Here is a 24,593-nt window from a genome sequence, read left to right on the forward strand (position 1 = left end):
CCTCATCTACTTGAGGTGTTTATTAACCATTACTTCTAAGTGAGAGCTTCTCTTACCACTCTTTTAAATTGCAAGCTTTATTACCCTTCCTTGCTTTATTTAATAGCACTTATCACCACCTAACTTCATATACATATGTATGTGTGTGTAATTAATTTTATTAATTTCAATTCGAATACAGGCTCAATTAATGCAGTGATCTTAGTCTACTTTTTTCATTGTTATGTCTCTAGCACGTAAAACACTCTTTGCACATAGTAGGCACTCAATAAAAATATACTGAATAAATTAATTTTTCAAGAAGGTTGATTTTATTCCATATAAGAATAGACTCCCTATTTTAAAAACTCTAAAAACTTTACTGACCTTCAAAATTGAATGGGACCAAATACCAAGGGTCAAATGACTCTATCATGGATATTATACAAAATATTCCCGTACTTAGCTTGACTGGATCCTCTGAGTTGCCTTTGAATTCTAAGATAGTATAATATTATAAACAATAAAAGACTACACTACAGTATAGAAATTTGGTATGAAACCAATATTTCTTTTCCTTTTAACAGTTCACATGAAACCAAATCTAACAATTATATACCATGCATCTGGTCAGCCTGTTTAATGATTCCAAACATAATACCACCTATACAACAAACATGGATATAGGAAAGAATTTTTTTAATCCTTTAAATTTGAGTCTCATTTTCATTGTTTTTTTTTTCTCTAAATCTTTATTATAAGAAAGGAAAGTAACTCTTGGTGTCCTTGAGCAGAAGTTAAAATTGCTTTCATCACATTTTTATTACCTGGACACTGGATAAAGGACCACTCATAGTTCTTCTCTTTAGGACAAACACTGGTGTCAAGAACCATCTCATTATTATGCATTCCAACAAGCTTCATTGGTCCCCGGGAAGACCCTTCAATGCAGTGTCCTCTTCCTGTATTACTAGGATCGTTGCACCAGCCACACCCAGGCTGTTCCAAACATTGTCCACAGGTTCTCAATCCAGAACAATTTTGAGCTGCATGGCAGGAACATCATTAACAAGTATGTTATATGACTTTATATTCAAATAGAATTGCAAGCTAATGGAAAAATAAATATGATCTGAAAAAAGACAGTAAAAAGTCATCTATAGTTAACATAAACATTTTATGTAATAATGAGACAGTAATTACTTCAAAAGCAAATAAAACATACATTATGAACAAAGAGGAGATGAATGGATTGACGTGAGGGTGAATAAAGGTGTGGTACCATGACATGGAGAAAAACGAAGTCAGCATTTAAACACTCCTGAGAACTTTGCCAGTATTAAGACCTTTTGGGAACTGATCCAGGGGCCTACAGACAACATTGTCTGTGATATAGAGCAATGTTAGTTGTTCTTGTTGTGCCTAGGGAGGGCCTTCAAGGAAAAAATCCTCATCTTCCTGTGAATGTCCAGTGTAAGTCATGCTTACCCACTCCCTGGGATAGCTGAACCCAGCTGGACTGCCTCTCATGGACAATGCTCTTCCCAAGGGTCCAAGATACTAGCATTTGCCTGCCATGTGATGTTTAACAGCAATCTCACTCAAAGAGCCAAACTGAATGGGAATATGGAAACTGGATACTCTGCCTTAGCAGGCAACCAGCAGGACAGGCTCTCTCTTGACTTTCAGGGCTTCAGAATATCACCTCAAGAATCATTCACTGAAGCTCAACCTTTTTTTGTTTAACTGATGTATAGACTATGAGCCTCAACTAAGCCTGCGAATACTGTGATGTCTTTTCCAAGGATGAACATATTACAGTCTGCCGTAATAGTCATAATAGCTGCTATGTGATGTTTTATATTTTTAATTCACAATAATAGTACCTTATATCAGGCTGAGACTTTTTAAAATTAGTTTCACTGATGTTTTGCTAGCAAAGGTACACTGTCTTGGGAACTGTTTACCCATATAAGATAGTGCATAGGTACCAAGTACCATGAATGATGCCTTCTAATGGCATGCTAGAAAAACCTCAGAGGAAAAAAAATAAAACAGTAGACTTCTGACAGTCTCAATTTCATTTTTGTCGTGGTAATAACTTAACTGCCACTCAGTGTTTTAATATTACTGGAAACAGAAATGTTCCTCAGAAAGCTGCAAATAAGAATAGTGCAAGCTTCTCAGTGAACATCAGGAACTCAATATAGTAGGCTGTGCAGGGATAATACAACACTGGATTAAAGAATTCATCAATTACAGTATGATTTGTTGTTATGAATTTTTTCAGTGCTGAGCATTTCACAGACTGGATGTAAGAAAGTGAAGAATGAGTACCATCTCCTATATTTCCTTAATAATAAATTTAAAAGGAAGAATATTCTTTGAGTCATTGAACACAAGTCATTAATGTTAACCCTGTAGATAAATAATTCAGTGACATGAACATACTTCTTTTTGAAAAATTTTTTAAGCAGTAAATGGTGTTAAATGGCACTTCATTTAAAATATCCTTAGATAACTGAACAGTTTATATATTACCATACTCCTCCTTAGACTTTTTGCTGTGAAATATTTCTCTTTTATCTGCGATTGTAGCTAGCCCACAGTATCATTGACTAGATTATTCTAATTGTCTTCAAAACTATATTGGGTTGCTATGAAATCAATGGGGAACAATGTAAAATATCAAATTAGGTATGCTATCTTGACATTTTAATTATTTACTATCATGTGATGAATTGAAGTAAATCTTTACTAGGTCGCACCCAAAATAAATCTAGGCTTTATATTTATAGTCTATAGATATCTCCTAGGAAAATAAAATTTATTTTAGGATTACCTTTTTAAGGAAAGATAACCAATCAAATGTCTTGAAGAAGCATAATGTACAATTAAACCTAACTGTTTTCAAACACAACATACCTGTTATTGCTTTTCAAACAACTGGGTAAATCTTAGATGAAAGAATCCTGCCTTTCTTACACTGACTGAATGACAAACTATTAATGGTGTCTTTATCTATTAGACTTTAGGCTTTAATAATGAGTTACAAAATGTCATATTCAGAGCAACGTTCTATTCTCTTATGTTTTATTTTAGGTATGAAACTATTACAAAAGGGAATGTTGGTTTAGTTATTGCTCAAGAGTGGAGAGCAACATGCATTGCTGAAAAATTAACAGAATATTCATTCTTTAGTTTGTAATGGAGACTAAAAAACCGAAAGACTCTAATATTTATTCTTTTCTTACGGAAAACAATAATATAGGAAAGCTTTTGTAGGCTGTGCTATTTTGAGTAGGTTATGGGTAGTCTGAAGACTATGTATGAGCTATAAGTAATTAGAGCAATTATTTTTATTTTATTTTATTTTATTTATTTTTGGCTCTTTGAAAGATTAATTCTAACAGGTCCTCACGGTGAATATCGAAGAAAAACCCCTTTGTGCTTCCAGCATGGGAGGGGAAAAGGAACAATTTTGAGATATGCCAGAGCACTGTTTTTCTTACCAAGGCCTGGAGAAACAATTTAACAGAGCCTAAACTGCTGTGGTTTTATCAGAGCCTAACTGACCTGGCTAAAGGGAAATAACCAACTCTAACCTGCTCTAGTCTTTCATGTGGGGAGAAGAGAAGTATACAACTCCAGCTCCCTCCAGCCATGCTGTACCATCTAAGAATGGAAAAAAAGACTGAGAAGCACTAGTGAAGTGAAGTTCACAGAAGAGTATGGGGCACAGGCTCACCAAAAGAATGAGATGTAATCATAGGACTGTAGAATACTTCCCCTCCTGCACACCCCACTATTACATTACTAAAAGCCTATTTACAGCAGTTTCTTTCAATGTTTGTTGGTTAAAAACATGGAAAAGAATTAAATGTAATAGAGAAGGAGCTTGTTTTCCATAAGGAGTGGGTCACTGCCAGGTAAATACTATTTCCAAAAGACACAAGGGCTCCTTGAGGCAAAGTAAAATGCCCCTCTTCCCCACAAGGATACACAGGGCATATAATTTTAAAAGCTATGGAACAATAATAACTGCTATTAGACATCATCAGTTCAAATGAGCTATATATATAGCCACAGGGAAGGCAAATGTGACAATAGACATAACAGTGAAAGAAAAGACCTATGGAAATGAAAAATCCAGCAGATTAGACTAACTGCGCGAGGAACAAACTGCAGAAGTAGAAAATAAGCCTCTATAACAATCAAGAAAACAAAAGAAGCAAAAGATCAAAAACAAGAGATGCCAAAGCAGGACTGAAGAAGTGACCTGTGCATGCCTAGCTGACAATCCCACCAGCAGCAGTTATCATCATTTAGTTCAGCAGTGGTAAAAATGCAATTCATACCTGTGTTCAAAGAGTTAATCATTTTTAATTTACCCTTCAAAAAATGCAGTTACAATTTTTACAGTGGCGGGTTCTCAAAAAAATTCATTCTGAATAGATAAAAAGCCCCAAATTTTTAAAAACCATAAAAAAGGAAAAATATCTGAATCTCACTTAGCAAACAAAGAGATGGAAAGTACAAGTGAATTTAAGAGATATTAACCTCGTAGGTGGATCAAGATGGCAAAGTGGAGCTCACCTCCCCCCCACAAACACAACAAAAATACGTCTACAGGTGGAACAGTTTTCACAGAAAACTAACTGGAAACTGGCAGAAGATCTCTTATACAACCAAAGCTGTAAGAAAGATCCCCAAGTAACTGGGTAGGACAGAAAAAAAAAAAGGGCATCAGGACAGATCCAAGGCCTGTGGGAGGAATCTGTGAAGGAGGGAGGGTACACATGGGCAGGTCCTTGCCCTGAAAAGCCCCCCTGCAAGCTGGGAGGAGCCTGGACTCTGCTCAGAAAGAGCATGCACCTGCTGGCTTCCTAGCTATCTGTGCAGACAGACCAGTGCTGACAGCTGCCACCTCACTGGACTTCCTGCAAGGGAAAATCCAGCAACCTAGGATACTCTACCCAGCAAGCTTATCATTTAGAATAAAAGAAGAGACAAAGAATTTCTCAGACAAGCAAAAATAAGAAGAATACAGCAATACTAAACATAACCTAAAAGAAATATTGAAAGGTCTTCTCTAAATAGAAAAGAAGCAAGAATCTATAGGAAAGGGAAAATCACAATAGGAAAGACAAAAATATAACAGGATTGATCACTTAAATAAGCCAGTACATACATTTAAAAACAATCAAAAAAATTTTTTAGAAGTGATTATAACTACAATTAACAGCAAAAGGATAAACATGAAGATGTAAGATAGAACGTCAAAATCACAAAATGTTGGGGAGGGGAGTACAAAACTATAGATTTTTTAGAATGTGTTTGAACTTACATGACTATGTCTAAAGCAAACAGATGTAGTTATGGGTTAACATACTTTAAAACCAGGATAATCACAAATTAAAAACATACAGTAGATTCACAAAAAAGAAAAAGAAACAACATAATACAAAAGGAAACCATCAAATCATAAATGGAAAAATGAAAAGAAGAAATGAACATAGAAGAACTATAAAATCAACTAGAAAATAAGGTTTAAAATGGCAATAAATACATATTTATCAATAATTAGCTTAAATGTCAATGGAATAAATACTCCAATCAACAGACACAGAATGGCAGATTGGATTAAAAAACAAGAACCTACAATATGCTGCCTACAAGAGACTCACTTTATGGCATATAGACACATATTGATTGAAAGTGAGGGGATGGAAAAAAATATTTCATGCAAATGGAAACAACAGGAAAGTGGGGGCAGCAATGCTCATATCAGACAAGAAATACTTTAAAAGAAAGTCCATAAAGACAGACAAAGAAGGACACTATATAATGACAAAGGGATCAATCCAAGAAGAGGACATCATACTCATTAATATATATATGCACCCAATATACAAGCACCTAAGTACATAAAACAAATACTAAGAGACATAAAGTCAGAAATTAAGAGAAAAATAATGATAGTAGGAGATTTTTAACACCCCACTGACATCAATGGACAGATCTTCCAGACAGAAAATCAATAAGGCAACAGAGACCCTAAATGACACAATAAAACAGTTGGCCTTAATTGATATCTACAGGACACTACATCCAAAAAGACCAAAATACACATTCTTTTCAAGCACACATAGAACATTCTCTAGAATAGACCACATACTAGTATACAAAAGAAGCCTCAACAAATTTAACAGGATAGAAATTATTTCAAGCATCTTTTCTGACCACAATGGTATGAAACTAGAAATCAACCACAGAAAGGAAAATGGGGGAAAAAGGATCACACGAAGACTAAAAGGCATGCTATTAAAAAAACCAATGGGTCAATGATGAAATCAAAGAGGAAATCAGAAAATACCTCAAGACAAATGACAATAAAAACACAATCTTACAAAAATCCACGAGAGGCAGCAAAAGCAGTCCTAAGCGGGACGTTCATAGCAATGCAGGCCTTCCTCAAGACACAAGAAAAATCTCAAATAAACAACCTAACCTACCACCTAAAAGAATTAGAAGAAGAAGAATAAACAAAACCTATAGCCAGCAGAAGGAAGGAAATAAAGATCAGAGAGGAAATAAATAAAACAGAACTCAAAAAACAAGAGAAAAGATCAATAAAACCAACAGCTGGTTTTTCACAAAGATAAAATTCAAAAACCTCTAGCCAGGCTCCCCAGGAAGAAAAGAGAGAGGACCCAAATAAACAAAATAAGAAGTGAAAGAGGAGAAGTAACAACTGACACTGCAGAAATACAAAAAGTCATAAGAGAATAAAAGAAAAAGGCATAAAAATATGAAGAGTTATATGCCAACAAACTGGACAACCTACATGAAATGGAAAAGTTTCTAGAAATATACAGCCTACCAAATTTGAGGCAAGAAGAAACAGATAATTTGAATAGACTGATCACTAGAAGTAAAATAGAATCTGTAAAAACAAAACAAAACAAAACAAAACAAAAACTCCCTGCAAACTAAAGTCCAGGACCAGACAGCTTCACTGGGGAAGTCTACCAAACATTAAAAGAAGAATTTATACCCATCCTCCTCAAACCATTCCAAAAGACTGAAGGGAAGGGACACTCCCAAAGTCATTCTATGAAGCCACCATCACTCTGATACCAAAACCAGACAAAGACTTACAAAAAAAGAAAATTACAGGCCAATATCTTTGATGACTATAGAGGCGAAAATCCTCAAAAAAATAGCAAACTGAATCGAACAATACATAAAATGAATCATACACCATGATCAAGTTAGATTCATTCCAGGGTTGCAAGGATGGTTCAACATACACAAGTCAATCAATGTGATACACCCGATCAACAAAAGAAAAGACAAAAACCACATGATCATTTCAATACACGCAGAAAAAGCATTTGATAAAATTCAACATCCATTCATGATAAAGACCCTCACTAAACTGGGTATAGAGAGAACATATCCCAACATAATAAAAGCCATTTACAACAAACCAAAAGCCAAAATAATATTCAATGTTGAAAAGCTGAAAGCCTTCTCACTAAATTCAGGAACAAGACAAGTATGCTCACTTTCACCACTTCTACTCAACATAGTATTGGAAGCCCTAGCCACAGCAATCAGACAAGAATTGGAAAGAAAGACATAAAACTGCCATTATTTGCAGATGACAGTGTACGCTATATATATAGAGAACCCTAAAGACTCCATACAAAGACTATTAGAATTAATAAATGAATTCAGCAAGGAAGCAGGATACAAGATTAACATATAGAAATCTGTTGCATTTCTTTACACTAACAATGAAATATCAGAAAGTGAAAGTGAAAAAACAATCTTGTTTAAAATCGCATCAAAAAACTAAAATACCTAGGAATAAACTTAACCAAGGAGATGAAAGACCTATACACTGAAAACTATAGAACACTGATAAAGGAAACTGAAGATGATTCAAAGAAATGAAAAGATATCCCATGCTCTTAGACTGTAAGAATTAATATTGTTAAAATGGCCATACCACCCAAACCAATCTATAGATTTAATGCAATCCTTATCAAAATATGCATGGCATTTTTAACAAAACTAGAACAAATAACCTTAAAATTTATATCAAACCACAAAAGATCCAGAATTGCCAAAGCAATCCTGAGGAAAAAGAACAAAGCTGGAAGCACGACCGTCTCAGACTTCAGACAATATTACAAAGCTACAGTAATCAAAACAGCGTGGTACTGGCACAAAAACAGACATATGGATCAATGGAACAGAATAGAGAGACCAGAAATAAACTCACACACCTATAGCCAATTAATCTACGACAAAGGAGTCAAGAATACACAATGAAGAAAAGGCAGTCCCTTCAACAAGTGGTGCTGGGAAAGCTGAACAGCTACATGTAAATCCACGAAATCAGAAAAATCCCTCACACCATATATAAAAATAAACTCAAAATGGTTTAAAAGCCTAAAGATAAACATGACACCATAAAACTTCTGGAAGAGAACATAGGCAAAACATTCTCTGACATAAATCATATCAATGTTTTCTTAGGTCAGTCCCCCAACGCAAAAGAATTAAAAGCAAAAATAAACAAATGGGACCTAGTCAAACTTAAAAGCTTTTGCCCAGCAAAGGAATCATCAACAAAATGAAAAGACAACCTATGGAATGGGAGAAAATATGTGCAAACAATGTGACCAACAAGGGGTTAATATCTAAAATATAGAGACAACTCATACAACTCAATAACAAAAAAACAAACAACCCAATCAAAAAATGGGCATAAGACCTAAATAGACATCTCTCCAAAGAAGACACAGAGTTGGCCAAAAGGCACATGAAAAGATGCTCAGCATCACTAATCATCAGAGAAATGCAAATCAAAGCCACAATGAGGTATTACCTCACACCGGTCAGAAAGGTTATCATCAAAAAGTCTACAAATAATAAATGCTGGAGAGGGAGTGGAGAAAAGGAAACCCTCCTACACTGTTGATGGGAATGTAAATTGGTGCAGCCACTATGGAAAACAGTATGGAGGTTCCTTAAAAACTAAAAACAGAGCTACCATATGATCCAGCAATCCCACTCCTGGGCATATATCCAGAAAAGACAAAAACACTAATTTGAAAAGATACATGCATCCCAATGTTCATAGCAACACTATTTACAATAGCTAAGACATGGAAAAAACCCAAGTGCCCATAAAGAGACGACTGGATGACTGGCTTAAGAAGATGTGGTGTCATAAAAAAAGAATGAAATATTGCCATATGCAGCAACATGGATGGACCTAGAGATTATCATATTAAGTCAGACAGAGAAAGACAAATATTATATGATATCACTTATATGTAGAATCTAAAAAAAATGAATCTATATACAAAACAGAATCACAGACATAGAAAACAAACTTACGGTTACCAAAGAGGAAAGGAGGGGGCGGGGGGGAATAAATTAGGAGTATGGGATTAACAGATACAAACTACTATACATAAAATAGATAAGCAACAAGGATTTACTATACAGCACAGGGAACTATATTCAATATCTTATAATAACGTATAATGGAAAATAATATGAAAAAATAATATATATATGTATATATATATATAACTGAATCACTTTGCTATATACCTGAAACTAACACAATATTGTAAATCAACTATACTCCAATAAAAAAAGGCAAAAACAAGAGATATTGATATATATCCAAAAATTCCAATGACTATTTTAAGATTTCCAATGAGAGTAAATAGAAGAAAACAAATAATTTGACATTAAGGAACATTTTTAGCAGATGAAAGAAAACTACTCTCCAGATTAAGAGCAAATGAAAATCCATTTTTGAAAACCACATCAACTACTGTAAAACTGAATTCAAATAAACTGCAAAATTTTGAATGCCAAGGATAAAGAGAATAGTCTTAAAAGCTCTCAAAGAAAGGAAAAAAAAAGATGTCCCACAAAAGAATGAAAATTAGATTGGCATGAAAATTCTTATCCACAACACTGAATGCTAGACCTTCTAAAGAAACAATTTATTTAGAACTCCACACCCAGGCATTTTATTGTTCAAGTGAACATGAAAAATGCACTTTTAGACATGCAAAGACTCAAAAAGTTTACTAGCCACAAATTTATTTCGAAAGAATTACTGAAGACTATTTTCCAGAAGATGAACAAATGAAAAGAATGGAATATAAGAAAGATTTGTGAATGGAGAAGACAACTTAGACTTAACTCTAAATAATTTTTAGAAAGTTCTTAAAAGTTTAAGAGCTTGGAGACTTTCCAAGTTCCTTTTTCCCTACATTTTAGCCTTTTTGCATTGTGAAATATAACACACATACATAGAAGTACATAAAGAAAAATGTGATACTAATAAATTATTTTAAATGAATACTCTGTACCTGCATGCAGCCTAGAAGCAGAACATTGCCTCCTTTGTACCCTTTTCCTAATCAGCACCCCTAATCTTTTCCAGCAGCATCCACTATCTGACACTTATAAGAATAACTTTTTACCTTACCCTACAGTTCTACCTAAAAAATTCATTCCTAAAACAATATAGCATAGTTTTGCCTATTTTCAACTTTATCTAAATGGGTCATACGTATATAATCTTTTGTGAAACAAACACAACAATCAAGGCAGGAGAAGCTGAGCAATGTCTCAACTCCCCACAAGTCTCCAGGACTGGTATTTCAACCTTCCTCGGCAGCTGGCTCCTAGTTATAAGACGTTTTCTGTGCTAGCAAGACCATTTTATGCCTGCAACACCCCCCTGTCACACACTTGATCACGTACGTCCCCATTCCTTATCAAAATTCCTAAAATGGGATAGCAACAGGGAGCTCAACCCATAACAGGTCGAGCCATACCCATCCCAGGAACACCTCTCCACTTGACGCCAAGAGCCTGGAAGAATAAATGCACACAACAGCTACAGCCTGCAAGTTCTAGCCTACACTGTGGCAATTACCACTTTGTCCCAGCTCTTCAAGCAACATTGGTGCCCAATATGGAACAAATATGGATTTGGTTGGGTCCCTAGGGGAAGGAAACATCCTCCCTGGGAGGAATGTAAGGTCTGGAAGAGACAGTGAGTCTCCATCTGTATTGGCTTAAGCAGCTGCCTCTAAATGAGGGCACTCATCTGAGCAAGAAGGGCTCATAACTGGATGACCATGCTGCCTCATAACTACACAGGACCCGGTAACACAGACTGTCAGGTGCTTCCTCATTCTATAGTCCTTATAAAACATGAGACCAGCAAGGGGCAGGGTCTTCCCCCGAAGCACAACCCACAGTAAGTTCAGTATTGGCCTGGTGACACAACTCCCCATGTGACGCCAAGATTATACATCTTGCATTTGTAGCAAATATACCACCACTGATATATCCTTGCCAAAAATTACTTAACTTGAATCTAATCATGAGGAAACAATTAGACAAATCCAAGTTGGGAAACCTACAAAACAACTGGTGTAGTTTCTTTAAAAAAAAAAAAAATCACAGTTATAAAAAAGACGACACAGGAACTGTGCTAGATTAAAGGACACTAAAGAAGCACAACGAAGCAATGAGATCCTTCTGAAGTGAGCACTTTCATGAAGTGTTACTCTGTCTTCAACACAGGCTCAGAATTCAGGGGAACACAAATGTGGCAAAATGCTCATAGTAGGGTAATATACTTAGGGGAATTCAAAATGATGGTATGATGTAAATCAGGGGCTTACAGCATTAAGAGGTTTTAAAACTAGCTTTTACTTGTAACTAGCAATTTTTAATTGTAACTAGTGACAATATTTTTTCTCATTTTTTTAAACTTCCGCAAATGTTCAATTTCTCTGTCCATCACAGAAAAGTGATTTATGTTGCAGTTAAACAAAAAGGGACTCTAGAGAAATACTTACGAGAGCAGGTGGCAGTCTGCCACTCCAGACACTGTCCATATGGAAAAGAGATTATGTAAGCATTCGAGTCAACGCATCGCTTCGTGCTGCTGCACCACATACACTCCATGCCGTTGCTGGTACAGTTGGAACACGATGTCCTTAAAGAGCATGGCTTTTTGCAAGGCCTTGCATTTTGATTTGGACTAACTGGAATAAATCAGCAAATATAATTATTTTATTTGTTAACTGCTTTCTAACACAAGTATATGAGTTTCGTTCATTTTGTTGTTTACGGAATGTTTCAATTAAGCCAAGTGTGGGATAAAAATTAGAGTAAAAATTGTATGATAAGGTAAATGAGAATGAAGATGACATGTCAATACTTCTTAAATTTATTATCTAATTTGAAATTTATAATACCTTGGAAATTTTTAATCATTTACAAAGTACATAAAATTGTATAATTTAAAATTTTTTAAATAGAAATGTAATACATGACCTAGGTTTTTCTATCTTTTGGCTAAATATTATGTACCCTAACATTATTTACTTTTCTATCTAGCCATAATTCTATAAACATTCCACACCTTATCAAAGCAACAAACAATAAAAATAAAACAATTTACTATAAAATTTTTATATAAAATATAATATTTATCACACCCATTAGGATGATTATTTTTTTAAATGTTGGCAAGGATGTGGAGAAATTGGAAGCCTGTACGCTACTTGTGGGAATGTTAAAATGGTGAAGCTTCCATAGCAAACAGTATGGCAATTCCTCAAAAAATTAAACACGGAATTACCATATGATACAGCAATTCCACTTCTGGCTACATACCCAAAAGACATGAAAGCAGGAACTGGAACAGATATTTGTACAACCATGTTCATAGCATCATTATTCACAGTAGTCAGTAGGTGGAAGCAACGAGTGTCCACCAAGATATGAATGGATAAACAAAACGTGGTATATACATACAATGGATAATTATTCATGTTTAAACAGGAATGAAATTCTGACATATGTTACAACATGGGTGAACTTTGAAGACATTATGCTAAGAGAAATAAGCCAGTCACAAAATGGACAAACACCTTATGATTCCACTTATATGAGATGCTTAGAGCAGTCAAACTCATAGAGACAGGAAGTAGAAGGTGGCTGTCAGGGGCTGGAGGAGGGATGAGTGGGGAGTTATTGTGTAATGGATATGGAGTTTCAGTTTGGGAAGATGAAAAAGTTCTGGAGATGGATAGTGTTGATAGATTAACAACAATGTGGATATACTTAATGACAGTGAACTCTATACTTAAAAAATGTTTTAAAAAGTCAATTATATCTCAAAAACACTGAAGGGAAAAATGGTTAAAATTATAAATTTTATGTTACGTATATTCTTCTGCAATACAAAATATAGTATTCAAAAAAAGAGAAAAGAACTCAATATTCCTTTCTCACTTAACAAAAACCCATTTCAAAAGATGGAACAGCAATGTTTCTCTTCATTTGCCAACTGAAATAAAAGCTCTGTAAGATTAAAATGATTCTAAATTAGTTGTTGATCTTAATGATAAATCTTTCTTACAAAGACTATTATTATGAAAGTAAAACACATTAAAATACTAAGAACAGATTATTACTATACTGTAACTACAACCATATGTTCATAATCTCACTATTTTAACCAAGAAATAAAGATTGTATAAAACAATACAATTTTGATATTTTCATAAGTTAAGGCTGAGGTCACTAATAGTAAGTGGGGAATGTGAATAAAGATAAAATATACATTGAAATCAGCACCATAAAAAGATGGTGAAAGTTACTTCAGGCCTACATAGCATCACACCATGGAAGAGGGTAGTGGGAAGAAGGGTTGAAAACATATTTTTAAAGAATACTAGTTTACTGGACTACTTACCAACAGGTTTTTCACAGACAAGACCATCTGCCATAGAGGTACAAGGATTAGCTTTTAAGCCTGACACTGCTGCCCTTTCTAGATACGCACAGAATCCAGAATCATTGGGTTCACCAGGAAGCCACTGTAGTGTTGTGTTTGTAAATGGCGACATGTCTTCCCATCCCCAGTAGGATATATTGATCTTGCGTAAGCCTACCCAAGGTGATACTTTCTGTAAACAATAGCAAAAGCGACATTTTTAAAAAGTGAGATGTAAAAATCCTGCATCATATTCCTTAGCAAACAGTTCATTATCATTACAAATTACATTTGAAAATATATAGAACTGCCTTTCTAAGGACTTCGAGTACTAAGGATAATTAACAATTGCAGCACATCTTGGAGAATGATGTATAATAGAACACTATGTTTAAAACATATTTTGTGTTTAGTGACATGACTGGGGTCATTTCTTTAGCCCTCGTGAACCTCAGTTTCCTCTTCTATAAAATGGTGATATCTGATATAAATACCTATCTTATGAGGGAAGATCATTAAAAAAACTTAACATATTGTGTTGCTGCTACTATTACTGCTACTTCTGCTGCAGCTACTATTACTACTGTTAACTACCAATCTAATCAGTTGTGGAGTTAAGAATCTAAAGCTAAATTGACATTATATGCACTGTGAGAAAATAGAAAACAAAATCAATGAACAGTATATAAAGGCTGAGTGAAGACTTCACAACAGGTTCACAAAGGACTAGGAAGAAGAAGGGCCTCTCTCCTAGTTCAGACCTCTACTAGTACACAAGGAAGGACTTTAGCGCAGTTCTAGATAAATTAATGTCATCTACTTTCATTATTAAAGAGATCAAGAAAACTAATAAATCTTTGACCCTGATGCCTAAATTTAATTAACAGAGGTTGACAAATGCCATCAAACTAAACTTTCTTAGTGCTCTCAATAATATTTCAAAAGTAGCTTAAAAACAAAATATATGCTGTATTTATATACCTTAGTTTAATCATTACTCAATTTTAAAATACGTTATTCTAATGAGACTGAAAAAATAATGATATATTCTTGGTCCAAGGCACTCTCTTTACAAAAGAGATTTTTTAGATTACGAACACCTCTTTTTCTTTCCTTGTTTCTGCTTTACAATTATGCTTTTCTTTTTGAGATTTTATTTTTCATTTTTTCCAGCTTTCTTGAGGTATAACTGACAAATGAAAATTATACCTATATAAGGTGTATGATTTTTTTTTGGTATATGTACACATTATGAAATGATTACCACAATCAAGCTAATTAACATACCCATATGTATATATATCATATTTTCTTTATACATCCATGTATCCATTGATGGACACTTAAGTTGTGTCCATAGCTTGGCTATTGTGAATAATGCTGCAATGAACATAGAAGTGCAGATATCTCTTCTAGATACTGACTTAATTTCCTTTGGATATATACCTAGACATGGGACTGCTGGGTCACATGATAGTTTTCATTTTTTGAGGAAACTCCATACCATTTTCCAAATTGACTATACTGCTTACATTCCCACCAACAGTATACAAGAGTTCCTGTTCTCCTCATCTTTGCCAATATATGTTACCTCTTATCTTTTTGATAACAGCCATTCTAACAGGTGTGAGGTGATATCTCAATTGGTTTTGATTTGCATTTTTCTGATGATTACTGCTGTTGAGCTTTTTATCATATATCTGGCTGGCCATTTTTATGTCTTCTTTGAAAAATATCTATGTCCTTTGCCCATTTTTTAACTGGGTTATTTATTTTCTGTTGAATTGTTTGAGCTCTTTATATATTTTGGACATTAAATCTTTATTAGATGTATGGTTTACAAACATTCTCTCCCATTCCATAGGTTGCCTCTTCACTCTTTTATTTTTTTTTTTAATTTATTTTTGGCTATGTTGGGTCTTCACTGATGTGAGCAGGCTTTCTCTAGTTGCAGCAAGCAGGGGCTACTCTTCGTTGCAGTGTGCGGGCTTCTCATTGCAGTGGCTTCTCTTGCTGCGGAGCATGGGCTCTAGGCATGCGGGCTTCAGTAGTTGCGGTACATGAGCTCAGTAGTTGTGGCTCATGGGCTCTAGAGCGCAGGCTCAGTAGTTGTGGTGCACGGGCTTAGTTGCTCTGTGGCATGTGGGATCTTCCCGGACCAGGGCTCGAACCCGTGTCCCCTGCATTGGCAGGCGGATTCTTAACCACTGTGCCACCAGGGAAGCCCTGTCTCTTCACTCTTGATTATCTCCTTTGCTATGCAGAATCTTACTAGTTTGACACAATCTCATTTATCTATATTTGCTCTTGTTGTCTGTGCTTTTAGTGTCACATCCAAAAAATCATTGCCCTGACCAATGTCGATATTTTTCCTCGTGTTTTCCTCTTGTAGTTTTACAGTTTCAAGTCTTAATGTGTAAGTCTTTTTTTTCTTTAATGTGTAAGTCTTTAATCCATTTTGATTTTTTTATATGGTGTGAGATAAGGATCTACTTCCATTCTTCTGCATAAGCATATCCAGCATTATTCATTGAAGAGATTGTCCTTTCCCCATCGTGTGTTCTTGGCACCTCTGTCAAACATCAATTGATCATAAATGCTTGGATTTATTTGGGGCTATTATAATGTGTCTTGGTGAAAGTCTCTTTACGTTTAATCTATTTGAGGTTCTTTGGGATTTATGGACCTGGATGTTCTTTTCCCTCTCCATATTTGGGAAATTTCCTGTAATTATTTCTTTAAATGAGCTTTCTGCCGCTTTCTCTTTTCCATGAGGGCAAGCCTGGAGCCTGAGTCTGTGGGTGCAGGCCTGGATCCTACGTCTGAAGGACCAGTCTGGCACAAGGATCCACCGGGGTAGGACTGGTAACTGAGTACAAAGTGGTGAGCCTGGAACCGGGTCCACAGTGGCAGGCCTGCAGCCTGGTCCATGGGCCAGTTTGGAGCCTGGAACTGTGGGAGCCACCCAGGAGCATGGATCCACAGGGCTTACCTGGCACTGGATCAGGCCATGAGCCTGAATCCTGTGGACTGGTGCTGGGGCAAGCCGGGCACCTGGGCCAACAAGTATGGTCATGAGGCTGCAGGGGCTAGCCTGGTACCAGGGTCCACTGGGGCAGGCCTGGTCCTGAGTCTTTGGGGTAGGTCTGACGCCTGAGTCCATGGGGGTGGGCCTGGTACCTGGGATCATAGGGGAGGGCCTGAAGCCTGAGTCCACTGGGATGAGCCTGACCCTGGGTCTCCAGAGGCCAGCCCAGTGCTGGGGTCTAATGGGGAGGGTGTGGATCCTAGGTCTCCTGTAGCCTAGGCATATGGGGGACTAGCCTGGAGGCTGAGTCTGCGGGTGCCAGCCTGCAGCCTGAGGCCACAGGAGCCAGTGTGGCAGTGGGATGTGCCTGGCGACTGGGTCCACAGGGATCATCCAGGCACCGGGGTTCACCAGAGCAGGCCTGGAAGTAGGGTCCAAAGCAAAATCGGTGCTCATTTCATTCTCCTTCCCCTTTGCAGAGGGTATTTCTCACCCTTTCTCACCGTGCTTCCTGTACGGTGCAGGCTTAGGGGAAGGATGATGCAGGTAATGTGAAACTGTCCTTTCTACCATCTTCAATGAGTGTTTTCTTATTTCTGTGTTCCCCCCACCGCCCCCAACCCAGTGCTATAATCTCTTACCTGGACTCCTTAGCTTTTGTAAAGGTATTTTGTATATGGATGATTGTTCAAATCAATGTTTCTGTGAGGGATGAGTGCTGCAAACTCCCATTCTATCACCTTGCTGATATCATTCCTAAACATTTCTACCTTAAATATACATACTAATAATTTATGTTCTCAGTTACCAAGCTAATAATATTATAATGTGAAGTAGTTTCAAAACTCCACATCATCTTTTTTTTTTTTTTTTACATTACTGACTGTCAGGATAGAGAAAAATATGTCCCTCCACCTGAGTCTTTAACAATATAGAAATAAGATATATAAATCCAGTATTTATTCTAAATATGTTGTACAAATGGTCCTAGAGAGCTTATAAAGACCCCGTAGACCTAGAAATTTATAGTATATAAATATAACAATTTTCACACAGAAAATACTCAACAAATATTTCTTAAATGAAATTAAAGTATTATGAATATTCATTATAACAGTAGATCTCGTATCACCTAGTAGAGTACTGTACACACAGTAGGTAGTCAACAAATTTTGCTAAGCAAGGCCATGAGTACAGAGTTGCTTATTTTCCAACATCCAATTCCTGAGACAGAGATAGTACTTAATAAATAATGTTTCTAATTATAAAAATACACATGCTGCTTTGCCTTGTGATCATCATATATTTCATACTTATTCTCAAAGATATTTTGATAACAAAAAAGCTATAACATTTTTATAGTTTTTGATAATAACAGCAGGAATCAATCCAACATAGCTATTTCAGATTAATGACTGTGCTTCACATTACAGCAACTCTGCCTGTATTTCCAAACTATCTATAGTAAAAACAAGTCATTTAAAATGAAATATTATTCTCTAAATCATCATGGTAAGAATCTGCAAGGAAGAGGAGAGGAACAGAAAAATAAGCAGTTGATAAAACATTTAAAGTAACTATTACGCAGTAAATGAACTGGACAGGCAGTTGAAAAATGAAAGATAAATTACTATATTATGAAAATTCACTGCAGCACACCATAAATCATTGCAACATTTCATTAGCCATTTCTGATAAGTAAATGATCATTTGATCCAGGATACCTATTTAAAGTGCATGAATTTGTCAATCTTTATTTGCTACAGAAGGGTTACCTTAAGTTTATACAACTGCAATGACTCAGGATATAATTCATTTTATATAAAGATATGCTTAGCAGAATGTCACCTTGCAGAAAATTCCACCTTTGAAATTTTGCTAAAGCTCATATTTCTAATGAAATAAAACATTCTTCATTTACAGGGCAGGCTATGCCACAAACTACTGAATCTAAGTCCATCATACGTCCGAAATAATTGTTGGTCTAATCTTTATGATTTATAATCATAAGCATATACACACTACTATATATAAAATAGATAACTAATAAGGACCTACTCTATAATCATAAGCAAGAAAAAATGAGCAACTTACATAAGAAATCTTGAAATATGAAACTTCTAAAATAGCATATTTCAAGGTTAAAATGTAGAAACTAAAAATAATATATTTTAAACAAGGAAGAAAGCAATAGAGCTCGAATGCCAAACACTAGTACTTTCTAAAACTCAAAGAATGTGGATCTACCAATAAGATGCTCTTTATAAGTTATACATATTCAGTAGAACTAATTTCCAAATGTTCATTGATAACTGAACCTCAATTTTGTAATTAAAGAAATGAAGCTCTTGGTAGTACAAGAATATAAATAGATCTTAAATTATGTTGTATGCTCCATATGACTAAAAATAAAACTTTACAAATAATACTGTCAATATTTTCTAAAATATTTTTTAAAAAATCTATAGATCTCTCCTAGATGACACCACTTGCATCTTATCCTCAACCATAAGGCTGGTAGCTCTCAAACAAGGCGAATTAAGAGAAAAAACAGAGGCACTTCTCTGACCTCCTTACAAATATCTTCATGCACTGGCCAACTCGAGGTCCTGCAATAATTAACTACAGCATTACTCTAGGAAACTCCTTAAGCCCACGTTACTGGTCAGGTGTCCATCCTCTATCTTCATACATCACCCTGTGTGCATCTATCATTGCAATTATCACACTTTGGTATAACTGTGTTTGTATTTCTCCCCCATAAGCTCTTTAACAACAGTGATTGTTTTTAATCTCTATATTCTCAGCAAGCAGTAGACTGCCAAGTACAATGAAGGTGCTCAATAAATTTGTACTAAATGAATGAAGATTAGCCCATCCTTCCCAGAAATATAGCTTCAGTTCACACAAAAATGGTTTTACAGATCAATTTTTCATACAAATTTAATTGTTATAGTTTTTCTTTACCCTATTAATATCAAGCATATAACAAATGTTTGACAGACAAGTATCACAATGTGATATCCATGTAAAATTTTTGAATATTTATAAAAACTGGGGGTATAATAAATTTATCAATTTTATTAATGGGGGGAGGGCTTTGACTCTACAGATATAAAATGGCATTAGAAATTAAATTATCTGTATCGATACTCATGAGAAATACACACACTAATACCACCACAAAAATTATGGCAGGCAGTAATAACTGAATGTTCATACAAACATTTCAAAAGAGTATGTGTTTAAGTCCCTCTAATTTTTTAACATTTATACAAAACTGTTCTTATATCACTTTTTAAAAATCAGATGCTTATTCCCCTGTTATTAGCAAAAGGAAAATCACTAACATATATTCCTATTCTTTAGCATAAATCAGAAATGATCTTAAGAAGGAAAAGGTCCTAGTATAATTAGTGGGGGTGAGTGGAGGAAGGCTTTGTAAAGTGGAAAAACTAAAACACTAGTCTGGGGCAAATATTTTTCTACAGTCAATATCAATATTATTAACTATTCATTGAATAAATTCATTTAGTTACTTAAGAATTCATTATCTAATTAATGATTCTTGGAAATAGTAGTTATAGCAGTAGTGGAAACAGACATACAAAAATAATCTTTAAAATGCAAACAATAATAATGATAACTTTAGTAAACACTAAGAAATAAAATTTATCTATGCTCTTCACATACAATACCTCATTTATTTCTCACAATAAACATATAATATAGCTATGATTACTATCCCAGTTTATAGATGAGGAACATAAGGCTGGGAGGGTTAACTTGCTACTAAGCTGTGGAGATAAGCAGTATGTCCAGACTGCATGCTCTCCATCATTTTGATATGCTGTCCTCGATGCTGCTTAAAAATCAGCTATACCAAAGAAGTATTACTTAACTGTTTCAATAGTAAGCAACTGGTAATCTTTGCTCTGAAAAGTTTTCAAGCCAAAACCGTATCCACTGCACTGCGGAGTGGAGTTCTGTAGCACCAACAGACCCTTGTCCAATAAAAGCCATACCCTAAGGTCAAAAGAAGTCGTTGAGATCTAATATAGTTTTCAAAGCAAGAGTTGAATTATAGCCATATCTCCATTATTTGTATAGAAATCATACCACTTTGTGGATTATTTACCACAGGGTGTCCATGTGTGTGTATGTATCTTAAACATTGGCCGAATCTTGTACATACCTCAGATCTGAGGTATTTATTATTGTTTAGCTTTATCACTTACCTCATCTATATTGAGTTCTAATTTTATTTTGACACAAAATACAAAAATCTTCAATGATGCTATGACAGTTTATATTATCTTAGTATATTTCAAGTATGTACACGAACTAAATAAGGTATCTTAAATTAGATTTAGTAAATTATTTCTAAATCTCCTATAACTTAAGAGTTGACTATATTTTTTCTTTTTTTTAATTGATGTATAATTGACATATAACATTATATTAGTTTCAGATACACAAAACAATGATTCAATATTTGTATATATTATGGGATGATCACCACATAAGTCTACTTAACATCTGTCACCATACACAGTTTTCTTGTGATGAGGATTTTTAAGATCCACTCTCTTAGCACCTTTCAAATACATAATACAGTATTATTACCTATAGTTACCATGCCATGAATTACAGCCCTATGGCTTGTTTATTTTATAACTGTAAGTCTGTACCTTTTGACCCCCTTCACCCATTTTGCCCACCCTCCACCCTTGCCTCTGACAACTACCAATCTGTTCTTTGTATCTTTGAGCTTGTTTTTTTGTTTTTTCGTGTGTATGCTTGTTTCTTTGTTTTAAATTCAACACATAAGTGAGATCACAGGGTACTGAAATCTTGCCATTTGCGACAACACGGATGGCTCTTGAGGGCATTATGCTAAGTGAAATGAGTCAGACAGAGAAAGAAAATGATCTCACTTACATGTGGAACCTAAAAAAAATTCAAAAACAATACATATCACAATATTACAAATATCAAATCATTATGTTGTCTACCTGAAACAACATGTCAACTATACCTCAATTTTTAAAAATGTCCTCAAGACATTTCAAGTAAGTATCTAAATAAGATATTTCAAAACAATATTTAGTAAATTATTTCCAAATCTCCAACTTAATCTGTTCTTAAGAGTTGACTGTATTTTAACATCCCAAGAACAGAAAATACTGTGAATTCTTATTTAAAATTTCTTATAAAATGATATTTGACATTATTTCCAAGGAAATATTCCATTTTCTATGGACCAACTCTCTAGGAAATTGAAACTGTTCCCAAATGCTGTATGTTCCAAATCTCCCATGTACTTTAAAAATCGGTTTAAGTCCTGCTAACTATTTGTATATTATTTCAAGCAAATCTATACCTAGGAAAATAGCATAATTCAAAAACCTAACCCACAGAACACACACACAAAGATACATATATACAAATATAGCCAATGTGTTGGTCTAGTGTTCTAATTATAAGGGACATCCCAAAATTATTACACTTCAAAACAAATTCTTAAATTATATGCACAAGTTTTAAAGTATATTTAAAGTATATTTATTCATATGAGATGTCTTCTTGGTAAGATAATGCAATGGTTTACTGAGCAAAACATGAGATGAGTAATTTAGAAAACTTTATTACCAAAGAAATCAGTTCTACTTTTACTTCGACGATTTAGTAAAAATAATGTATTAAAAAACAAAAAGAATGAACCATTGCCAATGGTTACAGGATTATCAGCATATTTCCATAATAAAAACAAGTATAGTTGTTACCTGTTGCGTATACTTCTGTATTTCATCCAGTACAAATTCTACTTCTTTCGAGGTTGTTAATGAAGCAAGATTTCCACTAAGATTATAGCAATAAAGTTTTGCATTGTCATAGTTTTCTCTACTGGAATTAATTCTAAGACAAGCATCCCCAATATGATTCCATCCTTCTCCACAAAGATGAGCTAGTCAAAAAAAAAATTATATCTTATTTTTAGATTACCAAAAAGCATGTGTATTTTTCAGTTATTTCAGAATTCTAAATACAACTTCGGTATTTGTTTAAATAATTTTAACAATAAAAATTTAAATATATCACTATAACATACTAAACTAAATTTGTCTAATAGTTTGATGAAGAATAAGAAGATTCTAATTTTTTCTTTAAATCTTAAACATAAGAAAAGCTATGGCTCTATAACATCTGTTAAAATGTGTTGACTGTTAGGTTTTCTGTGTAAACCTAGTGTACTGGCATATGGTTTCTCAGCAAGTAAAATCACTACTGCACTTATGTCCCAAAGTGCAATTTATATAATACAAGATCACTTTAATAGAAAAATAAGCAGCACATAACAAAAGCAATCTCAAAGTTATCCTACAAGTGAGCTAATTGTCCTCTAAATCTAATTTCCATAGCCCAGGTGTACGATTTTGATATAAGTTGGGTTCTTTGATTCTTTAATTATAACTGTGGGGCGAGAAGTCTCATTTCATTTACGTATAGTAAAGAAGCTATAAGCTTTGCTTTCTAATATTTATTTTTACACAGTCATTCAGGTCTTTCGAAAGTTCAAACATACCACTCAGTAACAGTGGTTTATCCTTAGAGTCCAAACTGAACTTAAAACAGTGCCTATTTTCTAAAACATGGATTCATAAATACAATATAAAGTTATGATCTAGTGTGCATTAATTAACATTGCAGTGTTTTATTAACACACCGATCTATGAAGTTTCACTACATTTTAGTTTCCACATCACTAAATATATCAGTGCTTCTTGCCCTTTCAGCCTTGGATGCATTAATACAATCTTTATGGAATTATTATAGAGCAGCAATTCTCAAATATTTTGGTCTCAAGACCCCTTTAACTCTTAAAAATTATTGAGAACTCCACATATTTTTTCCCTTATGCATTTTATATCTATTGGGTTTGACCATATTAAAAATAAAAACTGATCTTTTAAAAATATACTTATTCATTTAAAATTATAATTTAAATTTTTATTACAAACACACTTTTCCAGTTTCTGGGATGTCTTGTCCCTTTATGCTATTATAGGCTTGAAGAAGATGTACCATCAAATTTTCTCCTTAGAAACAGTTCAAATCAGGTCCCTGGCATCAAAACATTGAGATGGGTTGATAAATGAATAGGGCATGGATAGGCAGTGAGATCAGGAATAAGGCAGAGCAAAATGTGCATCGTAGAATCTAGGGTGAGGGTCTTGGGTATCCTCTCTACAATTCTTTCCGTTTTTCTATATGTTTGAAATTTCTCATAATAAAATGTTGCGGGAAAATATAACAACTTAAAATAAATAGCATATTTAATTTTTTAATTATAGTCTCCAAAAAACAAAACAGTGAAAAGTGTGGCATTGTTTTATAAATATTTTTGCAAATCTCTTTAGTATTGGTTTAATATAACTGTATTCTCGTATCTGCATCTACATTCAATCTATTGGAATCACATATTATGTAGCCTTTGGAAAACTATTTACATAGTAAACCTATAACAGAATGAGAATCACAAAAGCAAATAATATCTTAGTATTACAGGGTACTCTGGTTCTTTAATAACTGCTGTCCTGTTAAACTAGGTAATGAGAATAACACACAGTGCTTGGAACACAGTAACCCCTCAATAAACTGGAGTCATTTAATAAGACTATTTCAAACACGTCTGTTTTCATTTTCAGGCTACACATATAGCAATCTTCCTTGTGTTCT

The 24,593-nt window shown here is 34.5% G+C and overlaps 1 protein-coding gene across 7 annotated transcripts in view; it reads right to left on the bottom strand.

The window, feature by feature from the left end:
* ATRNL1 (attractin like 1) overlaps positions 1–24,593 on the bottom strand; it is a 721,245-nt gene that overhangs the window by 550,848 nt on the left and 145,804 nt on the right. For all 7 annotated transcript variants that reach the window (XR_009497890.1, XR_009497891.1, XM_059899416.1 and 4 more), the window contains exons 15-18: positions 22,640–22,821; positions 13,805–14,018; positions 11,898–12,086; positions 807–1,025 (exon numbers count right to left, since the gene is read on the bottom strand). Coding sequence is in view for 5 of the 7 variants with exons in the window: in XM_059899416.1 (XP_059755399.1) it covers positions 807–1,025; positions 11,898–12,086; positions 13,805–14,018; positions 22,640–22,821 (804 nt within the window). In the remaining 2 variants the exon portion in view is untranslated. The remainder of the gene's footprint in view (positions 1–806; positions 1,026–11,897; positions 12,087–13,804; positions 14,019–22,639; positions 22,822–24,593) is intronic.

The sequence above is a fragment of the Balaenoptera ricei genome, chromosome 16 (assembly GCF_028023285.1).
Source record: "Balaenoptera ricei isolate mBalRic1 chromosome 16, mBalRic1.hap2, whole genome shotgun sequence".
Lineage (NCBI taxonomy): Eukaryota > Metazoa > Chordata > Mammalia > Artiodactyla > Balaenopteridae > Balaenoptera > Balaenoptera ricei.